Source organism: Pteropus medius, unplaced genomic scaffold (assembly GCF_902729225.1).
Source record: "Pteropus medius unplaced genomic scaffold, Ma_sr-lr_union100, whole genome shotgun sequence".
NCBI lineage: Eukaryota > Metazoa > Chordata > Mammalia > Chiroptera > Pteropodidae > Pteropus > Pteropus medius.
This window is the reverse complement of record NW_024352786.1, coordinates 6,646,475-6,668,840: the sequence shown is the minus strand read 5'-3', so window position 1 is coordinate 6,668,840 and position 22,366 is coordinate 6,646,475. Positions and strand designations below refer to the sequence as shown.

At 35.4% G+C, this 22,366-nt stretch overlaps 1 protein-coding gene and 1 pseudogene across 5 annotated transcripts in view; both read left to right on the top strand.

Moving 5' to 3' along the window:
• The window catches only part of COL25A1 (collagen type XXV alpha 1 chain), a 414,648-nt gene that overhangs the window by 305,303 nt on the left and 86,979 nt on the right, over positions 1-22,366 (top strand). For 4 of the 5 annotated variants that reach the window (XM_039848694.1, XM_039848693.1, XM_039848690.1 and 1 more), the window contains exons 11-12: positions 10,563-10,589; positions 12,613-12,657. In XM_039848694.1, coding sequence (XP_039704628.1) covers positions 10,563-10,589; positions 12,613-12,657 — 72 coding nt within the window. Of the gene's footprint in view, positions 1-10,562; positions 10,590-12,612; positions 12,658-17,476; positions 17,501-22,366 lie in introns of all 5 variants that reach the window. The other variant, XM_039848691.1, reaches the window with a different exon arrangement.
• On the top strand, positions 21,916-22,032 carry LOC120591410 (uncharacterized; annotated as a pseudogene).

Genomic DNA, 22,366 nt, shown 5'->3' with positions numbered 1-22,366 from the left:
AAAAACTAGTCCCAGTTTACTGAAAATTATTTTTTGATCCAAAGGGTATATATCCAAGGTTTCATAGACCAAATTACTTTTCCTGCTCTGAAACTCTTTTTTTCATTTCTCTTCCTCCCCCACAAATATATGCAAACTCCATAGTGTATCCATTCATTTCTTTCTGAATTATGAGTACTTAAAATGCCATTCGTTGGGCCCTGATGGTATTTGAGAGTTCAAACCAAGAAAAATTTTGCTGTTATTGTTTCATAAAGTGAAATTTGGACTCCGTCTTAGAGATCACAGATATTTTCAGTTTATTTTAATTTTGCCTGCAACACATTTAATACATTCGAATGTAGTGAATACATATAGTGCCTTTTTGTTAATTAATAACATAAGCATAAATAATTGCTCCTGCTTCATTTAAAATGCAATAGAAATAACCAATATGTGAAGGTTTACTTTAAATACATTCAGTTGTAATGCATTGCCATCCCACAGATCTGATAAGACTCATCATTTTACTTAATTGTACTTGCTCTGCCAGCTATCTTGATCAGCAGGATGGCAGACGGCAGAGGCAACAGCAGGCTTATCTTCCTGATTTTAGTCTGGCAGAGAATGCAAAACTTCAAACCTTCAAATCACAAATAACAAAAATGACCCAAATCATCTTAGCATACTTAGTTATTAGTCTAGATGTTCACCATAAAACCTTGTTTGGTAAAACTGTGTACTTCAATTGTGCACATTGCCTGCTGGGATGGCTTAGCAACCATTCTAATGCTATATTATCCTCGCTTAAGCTTATTGTCCATGAAGTTCACATAAATGGCACACCAACAGAGCCTTTTTTGTGTCCTTGGTGCTTTCGTCCAGAATCTGTAATGCTTAGTTTTCCAAATGAACCAAGTGAAAATAGATAAGACAAGCAACGCTTTCTCCTTCTGGTGCTATTTCATGCCCCATCCAGTTACCCACCTCAAGGGAACTCACTCTGTGAGCATAGACTTCTATAGCAGTGTCTAAAGGTCACTTTAACATGGTAATGGACAGGCACATTTGACTTTGCTTTATAGCAGGTTTGGTCTCCTAGAAACAAAAAGTCAACTTTTGAGGGAACATTTTCAGTAGTGATTTAAAAACACAAGTAGCATAAGTATGAGAAGATAGTCTAAAAGACTGAAGAGATGACTGCATTCTCTATCTCTTTTTGTTTTTCTTAAAAACTTTTAGATTGTGAATCAGCTCTATTTTTATCATATACCGTTCTAGTTAAAGGTCCAATAACTCTATTTAATGAATGAATTAAGATATCTAGGCTTTAGATTCCTCATCTATGAAAGTGGTGAGACTAAATGATATCTAAGTCCACTTGCAGCTCTAAAGTCCTTCATCCTACTGTGTTTTCATTATTAATGCACAGACACATATTATATAGTCATTTACCCATGTTACCTATGCACACCTATGTATTCTGTAAATAATTAGATTCATTGAACAATAATTATATATTTTAATGGAAGAAAGCCTTAAAAATTGTCTCCTTCAAACCTATAATTAACTTTTCTAGTTATCTTTTTTTTTTAACTTTAGAATCCAACCTGCTGTAGCTAAACTGATACAAAATATGTCACTTTTGTGTGGGGATATTAATGAAATTATAATTAATCTCTTTTACCAAATTCTTATATCTCATCATTAGATTAAGAAGAAACTTCAAAATAAAGTCGGGGCCATATAAGGCCTGTGCCTTACATCTGCAGATTAAAGGCAAATGTACGAATTTTAGAGTAAAAATACAAACGGAAGCTCTTACACAATTTGTCTAAATATTGAAAAAGTATAAACTAAACTAATTAACTGGTACATATGTTCTATCCTCTAACCCTCATGGATATGTCCTCATAGTAACTTGGAAAGTTCAAATGTAGAATTGTTGCCTTCCTAGGAGACCCAAGCCAGAAAGTGGCGTCATTCTGGATGAGGAGAGCTGTATCCCAGTCCCAGCCCCCGGCCCTGGCCTGCTCCTTCTCTCCCACACCTTCCTCCACCCCTCAACTTGTTGAGACTCTAGCTCTCACATGTAGACATTCTGGGATGCTCACAGGATCAAACTCCATCCATACACCTCAAAATACCCACCTCTTCCATTTTATTATTGTGCACACCTATCGTGTGGTTCACCTTCAAAAGAACAGACCTTAGAAAGAGGCAACACATAGTCTTTGAAGCAAGCTCCAGTCATTGGAGCAGAGAACTCCAGGGTTTCTAGTATGCAAAGCACAGTCTAAGGTCGGGAGGTCAGCCACCACATGAGGAGAAGTAAACCAGAAAAGCTCTCTAAAGTGTGGGTCTCAAAGCAAGAGCTCCCTTGCCCAGGGGTAAGGGCAATACAGAGTCCATGTGTCTGAATGGTGTCAAAAAATTGACTTCTGATTTAGTCACCTCCTTCGAGAAAACTTCACACACAATCACTCACTCACACATTTACACTCTCCCAAGCTACGTTAGAAGCTGTCTTCTTCTTCACGGTATTTATCACATTATATAATAATTGTGCTTGGTATATAGGGTCTTTAATAAGCTAAAAGACTGAGTGAAATCATTGAATCAAATCAGGTACTGATACAAAGGAATCAGATTTATATTTTTCTCACGACTTATGTCATTGCACACCAGGAGTAGGATTAGATAGGATAAATCCAGCAGAATTACTACAAAACTGCTTTTTCTCCTGTATCTTCTTACATTCATTCCTATATTATAGGTTATTTGGAGTACACGTGTGTTCATGAATGTGCATGGCGTAACTAAAAGATTGATTTTCATGAAGATAGTACTAATATATCAATTTCTAGTCACCCTATGTGGTTATTTTTAAAGTAAAATATATAGACGAAATCTTAGGAATGATCTAGCTTTCACTTCACAGATAAAGAAATAGCGTCAGAGTGAATAAATAACTTGACCAGGGTCACAAAATAGTTGGCAGCAGAACTATGCTAGAATCCAGTTCACTTGATTGCAGTCTTATGTGTTTTATAGTCTAGATCTGCTAGATATGGACTTTCTAATACAGTAGCCACTAATCACATGTGCCTACTTAAATTTAAATTAATTAAAATTAAATAAAGTTTAAATTCAGTTCCTAACAATCGCACTAGCCACATTTCAAGTGTTCAGTAACTACATGTGGTTAGTAGCTTCCATATTGGATAGAGCAATCTAGACCATTTCCATCATTTCAGAAAGTTCTGTTGGACACTGCTGATCTAGATAGAAAACAGAACTGAATAGTAGATGAGTATATATTATACTCATAAATTTAAGTCTTCTGTTGATCACTGGATTTTTAATTTTAGCAGCTAGTGTTTCTCAGCATTGTTGATTTAAAATAGGAAACACACTTATACATAACTGAATAGAAATATGTTTTGCTAAGTGTAGTGTAGGGTGATAGGCCTTTGTGAACCATAAATATGTTTCCTTTATGGTACACTAGGGAGTTATGCTTGATCACAGAGAGCAGAGGAAGCCTATTAATTTTCTTTCTTTCCAGGTCGTTTCCATTTGGGGTTTAGTAATGAGAAACAATTTATTAAATATTTAAAAGGGATGGAGTAAGCTAATTTCAGCCCTGGATATCTGGTGAAAGGTGATAGAATCTCTGTTTTGAGACCTAATCAGAACATAGATTCGCAAATACCTAGATCTATAATGAATCTGCTGGTTGTAGTTAATGCTCAATATTTAGTCTTGGGTCCTGGTTTTGTCAAGTGGTGAGAAAAATGTATTACTTCTTTAATTTCCTGAGCTTTAAGAGACCTCCGTTACAGAGGTCACAGCTTCATGATTTTGAGAAACACCAATAAATGAGTCATCCTGGTTTAATATTTTCCCCAAAAAGTCAGCACATAAGGTAGAGAAGTCAAAAAGAATTTATTTTAAAAAATAATTATTTCATTTAAAACTTTTTTCCTCAAATATTTATGAATTAATATAATGACAGGCCATTGTATTGATAGGATCTAAATGAGACCTGTTTTAGAGAAACTTCTTCAAATAATAGAAATTATAGAGTGATATTATTGAAATAAAAATCCCAGATACTGAGACAGAAACAACTATCTCAAAACTGGGAACTCTTTCTAGTGATATGGGCATGATAGTTGGAGCAGTCAAATAATGGAGGAAATCCGATAAGTGGAATTTAATATTTTTTATATTCATTAATTCATTGTTTCAATTTAGTCAGTAATCATTTATTTGCTAGGCACTGACCTAGGTGCTGAGGATGTAAAATGTATGGCCTGAAGAATTTGCTGCCTAGTCAAGTATATATTTTAAATATGTAAATATATTAAAATATAGCCAATTGAAATGTGCTAGAGAAACTCAGAGGATAAAAACAAGCTCTGTCCGGGTGCACTGGAGAAGGCTCACAAAGGAAGTGAGTTATGACCGCTGAGACTAGAAAAATAATTAAGAACTTCACATGAAGACTAATAGGAGACTGCTTGGGAAAATACAGATGATTAAGTGTGATGGAAGACAGAGTCCATGAAAGACTCGAAACGAGATGAGGCTCTCCCATCTCAGCACTATCCCGCTCTTTTTTGTTTATGCCGTGTTCCTTTATACCCAGTTCAACTAAATCATTGGCTTTTACACTGAAAACATTTCAGCACACTCTCTCATATTCTAAACATTTCCCAGTAGTTTCTAGTTTGGCACTTCCACACACTTAGGCTATGAAATCTGAATCTTGTAAAACATTGCTTGAATTATACTCCAGACATACATATAATAGTGGCTAGAGTTTATATTCTTGACCTTCCCTCATCAAACATCCAAGTAGAACATGGAATTTTATATAAGTACATCTTAAGTGAATCCCTCTTAAGACAAATTTCCATTATTTATTTCAAATTTCCTCTTTTTATAAACTAAATTTATAGATTTTCTGATTTTGTGATGTATTTGACCAGGTTAATATCTTTCACAAAGTTAAAGTCTTTTGCACCAAACTTTCCTGGAGAAAGTTTGACACTAACATGTTATGACTCGTAAGATAGATCATATGTGTTATCATTCTTCCATGTGAAACCAGATTTTTAAAAGTATTTTCTTCATTTTATTAAATCATGAAAAAATTCTTCACTCAAAAAGGGGATAATTTTAAATGGCTTGATAGTCTGGGACTTTTATCCTCCCCTTCACAGATGGATCACCTCTTTTTTGTTCCCTGTATTTTTTATTACAGAAGCTGTTTGTATATTCTTGTATCTAGAAATGACCAGCAGCTTTCAGAGCTTCACATTTTGCTGTTAGCCATCAGGGACAGAACAGGAACTGTGTCTGCCCCTGCTCACACAGAACATCATTTCCTACTAGCAGGCAAGCAGAACTGGCCCTCAGACACCTCCCAAGAGGCAGCCTAAAGCACATCATTTAGAAACTCTGCTTCCTGTTTAAGTAATTAATACCTCAATTAAATTTGTGCTAACATTGGTAGTGTTAGAAAAGTTCATTAATTTTTCCCATTCCATGATCTAGCAAGCAAAGATTTTTTTAATTAAATTTTTTTAAAAAATTTGCAAACTGGAAAGTGCAACCATTTCTTAACTGCCTACTTTGGATTGATAATTCTACCTACTGTTTTCATGATGGCTTTCTGAAGTGCATTAGAGACCTTAGACCTACATCCACATCCATAGCACTCTGAATGTTAATGCAATCATGTAATTAAGATGATTTTTGCTTTGCTGTTTTAATATAGAAGCCATGAACTGAATTCCTCCATTCACCCTTGCAGTTACAGGTGATCTAGAGGTTATTAGAATAGGCCCATAGTGTTAGAATTACCCTGGTGAAGACAAGGGTGAAAAATCTTGTCATTCCTATCTTGAGATACTATTTATTATCAAGGTATAGAAAAAAACTTAATTTACTTTACATATTCAGTCATTCATTTTTATAATTTTTATGATATTCAAAGCAAACACTATTGTGCTTACAATCACCTAAAGGGCCATACAAATATGATCTCCTTTCCCTATCCATAGCCCCATCTTCTCCTACCTGTAGCCTCCTAGGTGTTCTTCGAACACAGTTAGCATGTGCCCACCTCTTTGTCCTTGCTGTCCCCTTGCCTGGGGCATTCTTCCCCCTCTATATGCCTGGCCCGCTGCCTGACCTTTTTTAGAGCTCCATCCAGAAGTTACTTTCTCTTTGTTTACTGTCTTTCTCTATTCACTAGAATATAAAGTCCAAGATGACATGCATTTTTGTTTAGTTTGCTCATTGTTATATCTCTAGTGCCTAGGACATTGCCTTATACTCAATGGGCATTTGAAAACCATTAAGTGGATGAATTAATGAATTAATTCAAAAGGATTCACTGAGCAATTACTATGTGCCAGCTACTGTGCATGATAAAAGACATTTAGAGTGAAGAAAGAAGTAACCAGGCAATTACATACTGTCGGTAAATTCTATGAAAGGAGTGCTTTGAAGAACAAAAGAAGGGGACCTAACCCAAAGGGTGGGGACACTGAGCTCTGAATTATAGAATCAGTGGAACAGAAAGGACCAGAGAGGAAAAAGCCCGTTGTAAAAACCAATAGCCAGGATGTAGAGATGTGAAAGCATGGCTTATGTGGTGAACTACAACTATTACAAAAGCTTGGACTTTATTCAAAAGCTATGGAAAGCCACTGAAGGTTTTTTCAGCAGAAGAAAGTATGAACCCATTAACGTTTCATAAAGCTCTGTGCAGAAAGGACTGAGGGAGACTAAAAGCAGAATGGCCCTTATGTAGATGTCACATTAGCTAGGCAAGTAAGAAGCAAGTTTGAACAAGAGTATAGCAATACAGCTGCAGTAGAGAGCCAGACTGGGCGAGGTAGCTAAAAGAGTAAGAATCACACTCTCAAGTCTGAGTAAACACACTTTTGGTAAAGACAGTCACTAAATGGGGACTATCATATTTCTTTAACTTACTTACTTACTATATTCTACATAATATTTTACATAATTTTTAGAAATGGCATCTAGTGGGATGGGGAAAATAGGAAAGAAAATCAAGTGCACAGTGTAAATTTCTTACTTGTTTATACGTTTTAACTTTCATTAGCTCTCCAGATTGGTCTTTTCTGAAAGATCAGAAAAACTGGTGTAAAAGTTCATCTGCAGACAAATTTTCAGTGGTTCATTAGTTTTTATCTTTTGAGTAAACGTATGTCCATTATGCAAAATCTTTCAATGAAAAAAGTTTATGCACTTTACAACACCCAGAACCTATATCGAAAGGAGCATATTTCAAGATTCAAATTACATTTTAACACTTCTGGAGTTAAACTTAAAGAAATATAGCTTAATGTGTTGAGATTCTGTATGTTACACAGTTTTTAATCTTGAGACATATACAAAGAAATTATTTTGAAAAATAAAAGAGATAAGATTATTTACATATTATTTAGTTGTATACAGTGTATATGCAAATATAAAGATGCCCACCAAGAAAATGTCTAAGAAAAGAACAATATATGTTAATAAAAATGCACGGAAAAGATCGAGTCTTTGCTTGGAAAACTGTTTGATCCAAACTTATTAATTCATGGGGATAAAAATAATGTAATTATTTTAGAAATTTTGAAACACTAGACAAATTGACTTTAATTTTAGGAACAATAAGAAGCACTAGTTTGACTAGTAAATAATGAACTTATGACATTCTTCATCCATGTCATTATTTGTAATGACTTTTGAAAGAAACCAAAATTATAAATAAGAAAGATTAGATAAGTTAGCAAATCATTCTATGGCATTTGCTCATTACTTTATACATTTATATTTGCACTGGAAACCACAAAACTAATCAAATGTAGACATCTTAATTAACTGGTGGCAGCATACCCTAACTTCAAAATCAATTACTGAATGACAAAGCCTTCATTTGTAACCTTAAATTTCATGACCACAGTATCACAGATATATAACAGGATTATTAATCTAAGGATACTCAAAGCACATACCTAAAAGCAAAGTCTTGATCAGTAAAATAACTATTTGGGGTGTGTGTGTGTGTGTGTGTGTGTGCGCGCGTGCGCGTGCGTGCGCGCGTGTGTGTGTTTGTAAATTTACTCAACTGTATGTGCCTTCTATTCAGCTTTGCTTTATTCCGAGCCTCCTCCTAGTAATAAATGACACTATCCTTGGCTTGCTACCATTTCTCCTGCCAGTGAGTTCAAAGGAGAACATGCAGATTTCTGGTAGTTGAGAATATATCCTCGGCAATATAGTTACAAATAATCCATGGGACGTGTATTCACAATTCAAAATTAATGCTATATCTTAAAAACTGCTTTTATTTTTGGAGTTTAGTAAAGATAGCAGTAGTTTCCTAATAGTGAAGAAAAAGATTTATTTTCTTTATATCAATCTTTAGACCTTCATTAAATATTGTACTAAAATATTCAAATAATATAATTTTATGGATTTCAGAATTATGAGTAGTCCTTCTAAACTGTGATCAAATGTGATCATACAACAAATACCAAACAAGAAAATATGAGTTTCTCTAATTAAAACACTTGATTTAAAATTTGCTATTTTTATATGAAATATGCTTTTTAGGGTTATACATTGATGTAATGAAATATCTAATTTTAGTGGACAATATTTTTAAAGTGGCAAATTAGGTTTATAATGGGAAACAAACCTTTTTGAATTGAATATATACATCCTCAGTCTAAACATTAAATTAATGTTCTTTTTGTTATATGATTTCTAACATCAACATTTTAAGAAGTGAAATACTCTGGAGACACTTGGAAAAATGGAATCATAGACAATGATAAAATGCAAATCTTTTCTTCACTCTCAGATCTCCTATCATTACAACTTCCAAATTCTGCCTTTACTTAGCATTAACATTCACTTCCCAAACAATTTACTCCAGTGAGGAAATGATTAAACATGTTTATGTGCTAAGAGGAAAGGAACTAGTGGAAAGCAGGAGGCTTTGAGACAGATGCAGGGAGAATTGATTTCCTCAAATCCCCGAGGGTGGAGGCAAGGATGGATTCCAGAGTCTACACAATGCATTTGCCCGTGGAGGAATGCCTCTTCTTTCTCTGATCTAGAAAGGAGGCCCAGTGGTTCGAATTGATAAGAGACATGATGTTGAGGGAATGTACACTTGAATAGCCTCTATATTTCTCTGCAAAAACTACAAGGAGGATTTTAATTGGGTGGGGAGAATGACCACACAGATATGTCAGACAAAAAGCTCATTAAGAAGTTGGTTGGTTGAATAAATCTAAAAGGTATATGAGGAGGTGATATTGTACAGTGCACTTTCAATAATCTAAAGCTGATTATATGAGGAAACTTTAGCTTTCCTGTGAGGATTACAAAACAATTTGTGAGGAACAGATTCTTTGAATGTTCCTAAACATTGTGTATTCTTAATTTAAAAAAAAACAAAGAAAACTATATTACCAATTCTGACTCTGATAAGCATTCTAGTGCTTTATTTAGTGATTCAGATTATGAATGTAAGATGCTGATTGACTGAAAGGTCACACATTGAAAATAAACTAGCCATTAGGTAAGTGTAATGGAATAGCTCTTTATATAAAACAATACAGTATCTATAACTTTGTTAAAATATACTAAAATTAAAAGTATTTTTGAAGAAATTGGAAGAAAACTGCTTAATATTTTTATTTTAAAATAGATGCGAGTGGTCAGAACCATAGCTGTATCTCTGTGTGCTCTTTCCCACTGTCCCAAAGCCATGCCTTGTTCTAAATAGAGCCAACAGAATCCCAGCACTGACTTTGTGGTTGAAAAATCGCTTATTCTCAGAACTGCCAAATTTCCATTTTGTATTTGTATTCATCTTCCTAAATATTTTATTTCTCCCCCTTCCAGCACCCACCCCCACCCCCAAGCTTAGTATCACAGTTTATGCAACAGCCGACTGTGCCTTTTGTTCCCTTTTCTGGTGCACACTATGCGCCACAATGGACCTTGTCATCCCTTAGTTTGAAAACAGATTTTTGTGCAGGTCAATTGACCACATTTCGTAAGAGGAAGAATAGAATAAAACACATTTATTTGTAACGCTATTCAATTATTTCCTTTGCAAATTTGCTTACTGAAGTTTTGAAGATGCAGAAGTCATATCATGTGTCTGTTTGTTTACTGGAGAACTGCATTGCACTGTAACTGCTTCTAGCTACAACATCTTGAGCTTCCTAAATGAGACTGGTGCAGTAGATTTGCAGGTATTTGAAGAAACAGATGCATTGGGATAACAAAGATTCTTTTTATAAAGGAGAAAAATCAAGCTCCTACTGCATATGCTTATTGTCCTTCAAAAGAGAACGAGAAGAAAAGATCTCTTATGTACTTCCAACAGAAAATTTTCATTTTTTTTGATGTAAAAACATGAGCATATTTCAGCACAGCAAAGAGAACCTTATAGAATAGCACAGTTTTACCATTGGTATTTAAGTTTAAATGGTCACAGTATTATGTTAATTGAATTGACTTTTTTTTTTTAGGGTCCTCTGGGGCCTCCAGGACAAAAGGTAGCGTATAAACAATATCGTAAAAGTAATTATGCTCCCATGGCCTAATGGCTAAGCATGAGCAGTGAATGTCATTAGCTACTGTAAACCATGCTGAACCAGTCTGGGTTGTGTAGTCTGCTTTCTAAAAATACAATCATATAATATGAGCTATTAGATTTCTAATTGACTCCGTTATAGAAAATCCAATGAATCCAGAACAGACTCTTTTTAAGCTGTCTGCCAAACATGTAGGTTATTGAATTTTTAATTCAAATATTGGTAAATCTGACAAAACTTAGAATGTGAAGGGTCATACGACATTGCAAATTGAATACATGGCCTTGCTCAAATATTTGATTGCCAAATGATCATGGAACTGACCAGAACAGAGTACATACTTGTTGCTTGGTAACTATATTCGAGTGGCCCACCAATGTCTTTCTTTGCTGAGGTAATCTGAAAAGTGACTTCCTGATTGTCATTTAACATTATCCAGAGTCATCAGAACTGATCATTATATTCTGATAGGCTCTAAAACTTCTAAAATTACATCAATAGTGCAGTAATAAATATATCAATAACAGGTAGATGGCCCTTTGCCAACAAAATATCACTAAATCCCCATTCCTCATTACACCTCCCACCCCACCAGGTGGGGGAAAGGATATTTAACCTGCAGAAAACTAAAGAAAACAATTGCATTACAACAGGTGGAAAAGTGATTATCTTTATCTTTGGAATCCATCAAAGATAGAGACTTTTTATCCCCAAGCATTGGGCATGTGACATCTGTTGAAACATAATCCTACAAACCAAATAAAAGCCAATGAGTTGTGAGACAATTTGTGTATAGGAACACTTTGTCCTTCCAGTAATGTCTCTATTAAGCATAGTGTGAAATTGTAAAGCTACTCTAATCCACATGCAACCAGGATAAAATTACTGCCTCAGGTTTTGGGAAGCCCTCTAATGACCCACTCAGTTCAATCACTGAAAGCACTAAGGAACTTGCCATCTCCATTTATTTTGCCTATAGTGACTATATTTTTAATAGACCTTATTTTTTAGAGCAATTTTCGGTTTATAACTTCTTTAAAATTTTTCCCCATTATTATTCAGAAATTTAATATCATGCATCTACTGAGAAAAAGCTATTTTCTAGTGCTAGGCAAAGAATAAGCATATTTTCTTTAAAAATAGTTTCTCCAGAGCCTAAGAGGGAGGTAGGTGTATGGAGGGAAATAACATCACCATTTAAAAACATTTGTTGATGTTACTCTGTCCAGTTAAATGTCATAGATTTCCACAGGTAATAATTAGCTTTCTTATTCTCAGTTCACCCCACCTATGTCCAATCATTGGTATTCACCCCAGTGTACATGTGCGTATGTGTTAAGGGCATGTGTGCACACACACACACACCCCTAATATTTTATATTCAGAAGTTGTATTATTCTTCGTCAGTGTTTAAGAATTGTAACATCTTTTCTAGTCTACTTTGCAAGACATATTCACACTCATGCAGCTTAAAAGAACTTTCTAAAAGTTGGGAGTGGGGGAGAAATGCTGCAAATACAACAGATTTGAGTTTACAACATGGGTCCCTTATTTTACTAATTGTTGAACAAGTGATTGTTATTTTAATTACCTTTTTTATGGTATTTAAACTCATGAAATTTAAGAGTTACTGCTATTGCCAGGCTTTTTCCAGATGGAACTGTTTATTTCCTAAAAGCACCCAAATTTAGAGCCATGTGGCCTTGTGCTAGCCATGGGTCTCAATTTATAATGTAACTTTATTTAAAATCAAATTACAGTTAAGTGAACATTTAGAAATGGTTAAATTTAACTCCATAGTTTCTGGGAAAAGTTGATGCTTATTATCCTATGTTTGAACACAGTAGATAAGAGCTGAAAAACATAGCCTCCCAGATATGTTTTAGCAAAGTAAAGTTATGGCTGACATAACTAATGCAATATAAGCCGAGAATTGAAATATTTGTGAGTATGATATCGATTTAATTTAGTTATGTCTCCTTAGGGTTCTATTGGAGCACCTGGAATTCCAGGGATGAATGGGCAAAAGGTGAGTTCTATAATATAGTATTTTTGATCATTTGGAGACCATTAAAATCGCAAAAGTATTCCAGTCAGTGATGTTAGTAATAAGTTATGTGCTTATAAAAACTCTACACATACTTTTGTAATATAGGGAAATTATGGTGCAAATGATCAAATTAGTTTAATTTTTAAAGATGCATTAGTCAGAAATCCTTAGAAAATTTTTTATTTTGATAAGTTATGTAAGAGATACAACTATATCTTTCTCATAAATATATGTGGAGTAAGGAAAATGCTATTTAACATATATCGTGATAAACAAAATGCACTCTAGCTTATTCTTGTCATGGCAAAAGCAATATGTATTATTTTTTTCAACAAAAGTTATTCTTACAGAGGAAATCTATTGGAATCTTCTGAATCCAGAGCAAGCTCCTTTTATTGTTATGCAAAATTGGGAGTTAAATAGACTTCCCAAATCTGGTAGTACATTTTTACTGTGCTGTTAATAATGGGGGGTGGAGAATAAAGTGGGAAAAAAAAAAAACCCTCACATCTCTACATAGAGATATCTATGTACATGTGTACTTTTATCCTGATCACACAGTAGTTGGAAAAAGCATACATCTAGATTCGTCCCACAGGTAAGTGTGGTGTTCTGTGCTCCCCAACCGTCCTGACTGGCTCTTGAATCTGCAACCTCTCCAGAGACCAGGAAAGCTGTGGTAGTAGCTAATAAAACTGCTAGGTGGGCCAGTGAACTAGGAGCCAGGGAGCTGAGCTAGGGACCTTCCTGTCTCCCTCAGAGGTTTAGGGTGGGCTCTGTGAAATCCTGTGACCCACCAGCTTGTCCCAGAGGATTTTAAATCTGTGCACTCTGGATTGAATTCTGAAATCATATGGAGCCCCACCCTCACAGACAGAATAAACTTCCTCATGACCTTCTTCATCTTATCCGTCTTTTCTTCTCTTATTTAATAAGACACAAACAAGCACAGTAAAATTTACTGAGTGGCTAAGAGCATGAGATAGTGTGAATTTTGGCAAAGTCTTTGAATTCTCTGGCTTTGGTTTCCTCATCTGTAAAAGGAAGACGATAACAATTTCTACTTAATAAGGTCAAGGTGAGGATTAAATGAATCAATAGACGAAAAGCCCTATGACAGTGTTTGATGTTACTATTAAACTTTCCCTCCATTTCATTCTAGTGAAATTCTGGAAATTTGATCGATCTACATCTTAAAAGAAGTCCTCTGTTTCCAGAATTACTCAATTCCCAAGTGAAATTAACGTTCTCAGCCAAGGCTCATGGTGTCTTTTAGTCTACCAACCAAACTGCGCACTCACCAGTAGTGAACTGCCCATGCCCCAGCTCTGTTTTCCATTTAGTAAAATGCACATGTTTGTTTCACAAATCCTGATAAAGAGAGAAGATTAACTTTCTGTTTAGAACATTGCAGATCACGGAGGGAAACATAAGCTCAAATTTGAAAACGTATTCCTTTGAAGATGATTTTGAAAATTACATAACTCAGGGTAATATTTAGAAAGGACAAAATATGAATATAGCATAAACATTTTTAACACTGGTGACAAACAAAATTTGTACACCTAAGGTCAGTGTTTTCCTTTTTCTTCTTCGTTTCTTTTTTTCAACTTTGAGACAGTAATGAAAATTTATAGAAACCTTTAACCTGAAACAAAACAACTTTGAAACTGTCACATATATGCTTATGAAGACTGAATATTTTTTACTTTTACAAAGGAAATATGCAATTTCCTTAGCAAGAGAAAGGAATGTGACATTTTCTTGTCCTAGTCACCAAGTTTAAATTATATTTCAAGGAAATAGACAGTTAATATTTGCAGTTTTATGTCTTGTTATACATCTTTGTGGCATTTTAAATTGTGTTCTGCAAAACAGGAGAAGCTAAATGACTTCACACTTTTATGAAAGTATGAACAAAATTTAGTTTAAATTTGTTTTTCCTACTGCATAGAACTTAAAGCTTTGTGTGTGGAATGTCTGTTAATCTAGTCATGATGTAACATTTGTAATATTTGGTATATCATCTTTTGGAAAATAAAGTACAAAAAATGAGTCCCCTTCCCTGAAATAGCAGATCATTTAGACAGTAAAAACAAAGGTAGAGTAATAGTTCTATACTTAAAGCATATGCAATAATTCTCAGATCTCTAGAATTTGTTTTTCTATGAAGAAAGCTTACAATGACATAATTTTTAAAGGTAACTCAGTGTACTTAAACTGTTTTGAAAAAACATTTTTTCCACATTACAATTTTACTTTTTCTAAAGACATACACTTAATACTTAGAAAATAGTTTTCAGACAGTGGTCAAGGAAGAATATAATTTCTAAGCCATCAGAAATATGGCAGATAACAACTAGAAAATAAAACTACTTTTCTCCTATAAAAGATAAAGAAAAGTAAACTACTTTAAGAAATATTTTGTTTTTTTTCCTACTAGAACATTTTCCATCTATTCAGATTAACAAAATTGGTCATTGGCTTTGGCCAATAAACATAGTGATGACTTTTTTTTTTACACTTTACATTTTTTTACTATTTTTCTTTACATTTTAGTCACCTTGATTGCTAATCTGAACATTTCTTATTTTCATAATGGTTTTTCAGTTCTTCATATCATATTAGGAAAAAAGACTTGAATAAGCAGTAACATGGCATTAAACTCTAATCTATCTCTTTCTAGTATCACAGTCTACAATGGGCTACTAAGTACCCTTCTGTGAAAAGCAGAAGGCTGAGTAGGACAGAGGAAACGCATGGACTCTGCAGTCAGAGAGAGAATGCTTCATGTCCCTGTCCTCTACTGGGAAAGTTATTTACCATTTCTAAGACTCGAGTGGAAGATATGAATTGAGACTTTGCAGTATTAACTAGATAACATCTTAAAGTGAACATAATGTAACAGATGCTCAATAAATGTTATCAAGTATTTATGGTAGTATTACCACACTTAAGCAGTTTTAGCAAATGAGCCCTAGGCTTACAGTTACTCTCAAGTAGGGAGTAGAAGCCAGTTGACTTCATGACAAAGAGAGAAATGAATATGCAAAATTATACATAAACAAATATAGAGGACAGTCTGGTGACGGCCAGAGGGAGGGGAGTTGGGGGGCTGGGAGAATGGGGTGAAAGGTTAAAGAAGTACGAATTAGTGGTTGATAGATGGTCAGGGGGATAGGGAGCACGGCATAGGGAATGCGGTCAGCACTAATGTAATGGTGAGGTGGAGGGCCAGGGGAGAGAAAGAGCACTTAGGGGGATCATTTTATAAACTATAAATGTCTAACCGATGCACTGTATACTTGAAACTAACAAAATAAAATTTAAAAAAAAGCTGAATAAAACGTTTAATATACAAAATATAAATATGTAATATATAAATATAAAATGTTTCTCTGTCCCTTGGCTCTCCACCCACCTCATGCCCATACCAGGTGGTGGGGATGTAAGCACTGCAGGTAGTGGAAAGAGAGAGACATGTCTCGGATTATCTGAAGGCTCAGCCACCAACCAGCAGGGGGTGATGTAGAGGCACTGCCCTGGACTGGGGATGCTCTGTGCTCTTCCACCTCACGTGCAGCCTTTGAAAGGCCTTTTTCCTCTTTGGGTCAAGTGGCTTCTTTTGTACAGTGAATTCTTCTGAGGCCCCAGAGAGACGGTGCTATACTAATTTATTTCTAAGTCCCTAAGTGAAACTGTGCATCTACAAAAAGTCTTCCATATCTAATTTCCAATTCAACCAGCTTCTAGCATTCTCTGTTCCCAGTTCTGAACGCTGTTGTTTTCATAATTTGAATTTATTTCTAAATTAAATTTCTAACTGCTGAAGCAGTTAGGGCAGATTTAATGCTGTCTTACCTAAAATTATAAAGTGCTGCCCTCTTCTTATCTGGCTAACTGTATTGAACACAAAAATTTTTGTAATTCTCATGAATAGATCTTGTTGGAAAATATATAATTAACATTTTTTGTGCTCCATGATTCATTCTCTCTCTCTCTCTCTCTCTCTCTCTCTCTCTCTCTCTCTCTCTCTCATGTCTATCTGGAATTTGTCAATTAAATCCTAATTCTCAAATATACTGGAGAAGTATTGGCTTTTAAAAAAATCTGTAGTAGGTTTTTTTAAAAAACTGAAGCATCCTTTGACAAAATAAATGAATATCACATATAGAGAGAGGGAAGGAGGGTGAGAGAGTCAGAATTTTTTAAATTTCAACCCTTAATAGGTGTTATTATAACCCTATCTTTTTCTACTCTTGCCACATTTTCACATTAATTGGCATCTATAAGAATAACTCATGATAATGGCAGTTTATTTGAATGGCAATCAATGCCCAGCCCTGTGTCAATGCCATAGAAGAGGAGGTCTGGGGAGAGGAATAGGATACATTAGAAGTCTAATTTGTGAATCTCTTAGTTCACATCCTTGTCTCTTCATTACTATGAAAATAATGTTAAAGATTTTCAGGATTGAAAACAAATTATTTTGTCTAAACAAGCCAGAATTTTTCTGAGACCCTAGAGTCATGGAGATTGTTTCCAAAGCAAAAGATAAATATCAGTTGATCTTGTTTCATGTATTTTTTAAGTGTTTTCTAAAATTTATTTTTAAGACTTTGAAATATAATATAAATAAAAAATTGCTATTAGTGTATTATCTATGAATCTATCCTAGATAACTATGTGATGTTTAAGTCACATTAAATTTTAATTAGTTTATAGTTATGGTATTTAGAGTTCTTTTTTATCTCTTATTCACGGGTCTTACAGTTTTCACTGACATTCATCTTCACAGCATACTTCTAATGGCATTTTTATTGTAAGTATATTCAGAGAGCAGATAAATTGAAGCTCTCAGACTTCCAAAGGTCAAGCTATTTATTCAAGTCTGTACAGTGGGCTCTGCAATGAACTCACTTGTTATTCTTGATTTACGTACTATAACCACTAAATACACTCTTCTTTGGCTACCTTGACTCTGTCATTAAACAGTCTGAATTAAATTTCTGAAAGATTGGAATGTGTTACAGTTCTGTTTGATTTCTGGTTAGTTAGCTTGAAATTTTCCTGTAGTTGAATTTGCCCAGTGATCTATTACCCAACATATTTTGGTTTTAAACTTTAAGTAAAGATGTTTAGAGTAAATGAAGTGATTCCAGATTAATTAATAGTTCAGGAAAAGTATCTTACAGCAATTTGGTACTTTTGTAGGCTAAAGTTGAGAATTAACTTATTTTTATTAATTTTTCTATTTTTTTAAATTTAGTGATTGTGTACATTAGAATATTAAGAATACACGACTTTTTTTCTCTAGTAACTATGTATAATAATAGAATGCATTCTTTTGTTTTAAAGAAACATTATCATTTTCATCTATTACAGGATATTCAGATCATCAAATCACTTCATCCTTGAGTGTGATTTACACGTTTTGAGGCATTTTTATATACAAATTTAATCTTAAAGAGACTTTTCACTCAATTTTGCTTAAGTGGGATAAACGACATTTCTATTCTTTATGTAATTTAAGTTCTTTTAGAGAGTAAAAAAAAAATTAGTTCAAAGAGGCAATTTAATACTGACTTGAAATAAAACAATGATAGTAAGATTTTTTTAAACCATTTTCTTCCTGACTTTATTTAGCCATGTTACTATAAAATTGATACCAATTATTCTACTAAATGAAAATATTGGGAGAAGGGAGAATAAAAAATTGTGGGAATGGGATGGATGGAATAAGGAGGATGAGAGGAAGGGAAGCAGCTCACAGCTTGTTCATAAAACAGACAACAAAGCAAATGTGTCTGAATGGATTATAACATTGAGTCCACTTATTTTCCATTTTAATTGAAAAGACACTATATATTATAGAAGGGATCACAAAAATACTGACTTACTAGATCTGATTAAATTTCATACGTAATTTTCAGAAGCTTTTTTAAAAACTTCCCTTAAACGTGTCCGTTGATTCACTTATCAATTTCCAATCATCCATTTAGTCCTAACTACTAAGTGCCAGGCACCATCTGAGCACTGGCAGTAAGATGTCTCTGCCCTTATGGAAGTTCCAGCCTCATTGGATGAATATTTATACTAAAACTAATGAATTACAGTGCGGTTGGGTACTGTGGAGGAGAAGCACGGGGCAGCCTGGCCTTGAGCAAAGCGTCAAGGAATGCTTTTATGAAGAGGAGACTTTAGGGGAGATGTAAAAGATGAACAGGATTTGACAAGGGGAAGAGAAATTATCACTGTGTCACAAATTAAATTAAATTACAAATTACAAATTAAATTCCAGACAACCTTGGTCTTAGAATTCTGTTTCTAAAACACCATGTTACCAATCTCTAGAGGGGTTTTGTATTCATCACAGACTACCTTTTCTCCAAGTTTCTGACCATTTAAATATTAAGTCAATATAAGCCACAAATCCTGTTTAGATCTGACCTCTCAACGATACTCTTGATTTTGAAATTTGTATTAAAAATCAGGCTGCCATGAAATAACTTATTGTGACAATCATAAAAAATTAACATCTACCCAGGTCCATCCATTTGATACTCGGCCGTATTGCCAAGGGGACAGTAACCATTATCCAACTGTGAAACAGCATCTGTTAATCAGGGATTAATTTATGAGGACTTAAATTTCTTTCAAGATACTCTGTCTTCTCTGCCCAATGAAGAGGATAATCATACTGCACTTATTTGCATCAGTCACCATCCTAATTGTTTGTATGTGAATTAGCTCACTCACTCCTCACAGCAGTTCTATGAGGTGGCCACAGTATTACCTCCGTTTTATTAGTGAGGAAACTGAAGCACAGAAAGGACAACTGCTTTGCCCAGGGTCACTCAGGTATTTGTGGTAGAGCTCAGCTTCAAAGTCAGGCAGTCGGCCCCCGGACTTAAGAGTGAGGATTTTAAATTAAGAATGTCCCAGCTCTGCTCTTCAGTATGTGTATGACCTTGGACAAGTTATTTACCTTCTCTGAGCCATCGTGTCTTCATTTGTCAAATGAAGATTATAGTATTTACCTCAAAGTTTAATCAGAAAAAATAAAGGAATTAATCAATGTAACTGTTTTTTCAATATGTTATTATATAAGACATTAATAACTCCATGACTCAGAAACCTAGAGGTGTGTAAGTGAATGTTAATAAGAACGGTTATCTCTTTCTACTTTTCTTCACTGATTTTTAGAATTTTTCCAGCTGGACATAACCATTTAACATTTCCATTAATAATTAGGCACATTGTCTTCCCAGGAGAAAAGAATAATTTATCATTCAAGCTATATGTAGATTTATTATTAAGAACCATACATCAGAAAAGGAGAAATTAGCAGGTTTTTTAACTTAAACATCGATATATTATCAAAGGTGCGTTATGTTACAAATCATAGAAATCTTAACATGAGCAGTTTTTAAAATGAAGGTGTTTATTGGCCACGGGACTTGAAAGTCCAGCACAAGTGCAGACTTGGCTTCTGACAACTAAATCTCATCACTAAGAATGCAGGTTCTTTCCTCTCTTCACCCTGTCTCCACGTAGCCACCTTCATCCCAGGTCCTGCTTTCTTGGTTCTTTGGTGGCTGCCAGTCACTCCTGGGGCTTCATATTTTCCTGTCTACCTCCAGAAAGTGAGTGAGTGTCTCCCCAAACAAACATTTTGGGCCCCTTTGTAACTGAACACACATGGGCCGCAGCCTCTCCCTCACTCCTTGCTAAGGGAAGGTCAGGTACCGATTAGCTACTGCCACTGTCATTTCTTTGCTACCAGCCCCAGTTGCAATAAATACTCACTGTCTAATTTAGAAGAGATTCGTATGACACAGGGAGCTGAACTGCTGTGTTGTATGTGGCTTATCCCATGTCTAGTGAACGCTTCCACGTCATATAACCCCCTTTCATCTAGTTCGACATTTTGGTTGCCTGAAACATATCTTCCCTCTTAATCTTTTTTTCACCCATAAAAGTATGCACAGAGAACAATTTTTTTTTTTTTTGTATGCAAAAAGAGTACCCTTTGTGACACCATGCTCTCTGGCTGGTTTTTGCTCACTTTTGCACTTTTCATGACTTATTTAGAAAGGAAATACTGGGTAGTGTTTCCCTTAGACCTGGGCAAGCGGTATTCTTCGTCTAGCCTCCCTTGTTCCTCTGGTGCTGTGACCCTCCCCACAGGGTGAGGAGCCCACAAAGCCAAGGACACATGCCTAACTTGAAGCCCAGACTCCCTACTTCTAGATCGTATTTCAGGTACCCAGGACACAAGAGTGTCTGCCTCGCTGTCCTGAGTTTGCTTCCAGTGCCTGTACTGGCCTCGTCTCCAGGTCCCTATTCCCAAGGATGGACCACACAGCTGGGGTGTGTGCCCCTAAACTTGTGGGAAGCCTTGGAGCAGCTATGCTGGGAATCTGTGGGCAGAGCTTGCAGGCTGTGGTGTTCACGCACAACCCCCAAAGCTCTTCTTGGGGAACAGTAGAACTGGGGCTGGGAAGAAGCGGGGACATTAGCATTGTGTAGTAGAGTGGGAGTCATCCACATGTATTCCAGCCCAGACCTTCAAATACCCTTAGGGGTATACTCGAGGCAGAAAATTCTTCTCATTTGTGTAAATTTCACCCACATAAACTTAGCTATTTTCTGTAACCCCTAAATTCTTAGCTATTTCTTTGCATTTGAATTTCTTTGTTCAAATTATTTTTTGTACATTTCTGTCTATGTTAACAGTACAGAAAACTAAAATAAGTACTGACAAGCAGACTTATTTCTGAAATAGTCCATACAGTAATACTGATATAACTATCATATTTTCTTATTTTACATTTTTAGACTTTTGTACTTTTTTTAGAAGAGCATAATGAAGGCTTGACTACTAAGTTTAGTTATTTAATCAGTTTAAGACCCATTTAAGTATGTTATCTGAAATGGAATATTTTTATTACGTTCTTGGCTAATAGACCTGTCTACTTTTCTATGTTCACATTACCAGTGTGAGAAAGAGATTCTGATTTTAGGGAGGCAGTTTGCTGATTAGAGAAACAAGACAAAGCCACCTACAGGGATGACAGAGCTCTGAGGCATAACCAGACCTAACCACCCAGGCTAAGTGGTTTCTGGTTTTTCTTTCACCGTGTTGCAAAGCCTTCTCTGCCTCCAGGAAAGAAACAGAAAAAGAATTAGGGATTAAGTATGCAAGTAGAAGCTTCTTCAAAACAACTGAATTGTATCTATGGCCATGCCACCCTGAATGTGCCTGATCCCGTCTGATCTCGGAAGCTAAGTAGAGTCGGGCCTGGTTAGTACTCGGATGGGAGACCCTAGGAAGACCAGGTGCTATAGGCTGCCAAAAAACCCCAAAAGACTGAATTGTTCCACATAAGAGAGAGCGAAGCTGATTTCCCAGGATGGTCTGGGAAGGAGAGAAAGAGGAAGAAAGGTGAGATGGGAAGGGGAGAAAGGAGAAGCCTGGGAGATGAAGAAAGGCTGCATGCTCTGTGATGTGATGTGACACCTTCTCAGAAGACCAGGTCTTCAGTCCTGAACTCACAAAAGACCTGGGCAGAGTGGGATCCTTGAGGCAGAGGGTAAAGAACTGACTGACGCATTTGAATTGGTTTGGTCCTGTGTCCCAGGACCAGAAGTGGAAAACATGACACCAGACTGGAGGCCTCCTGAA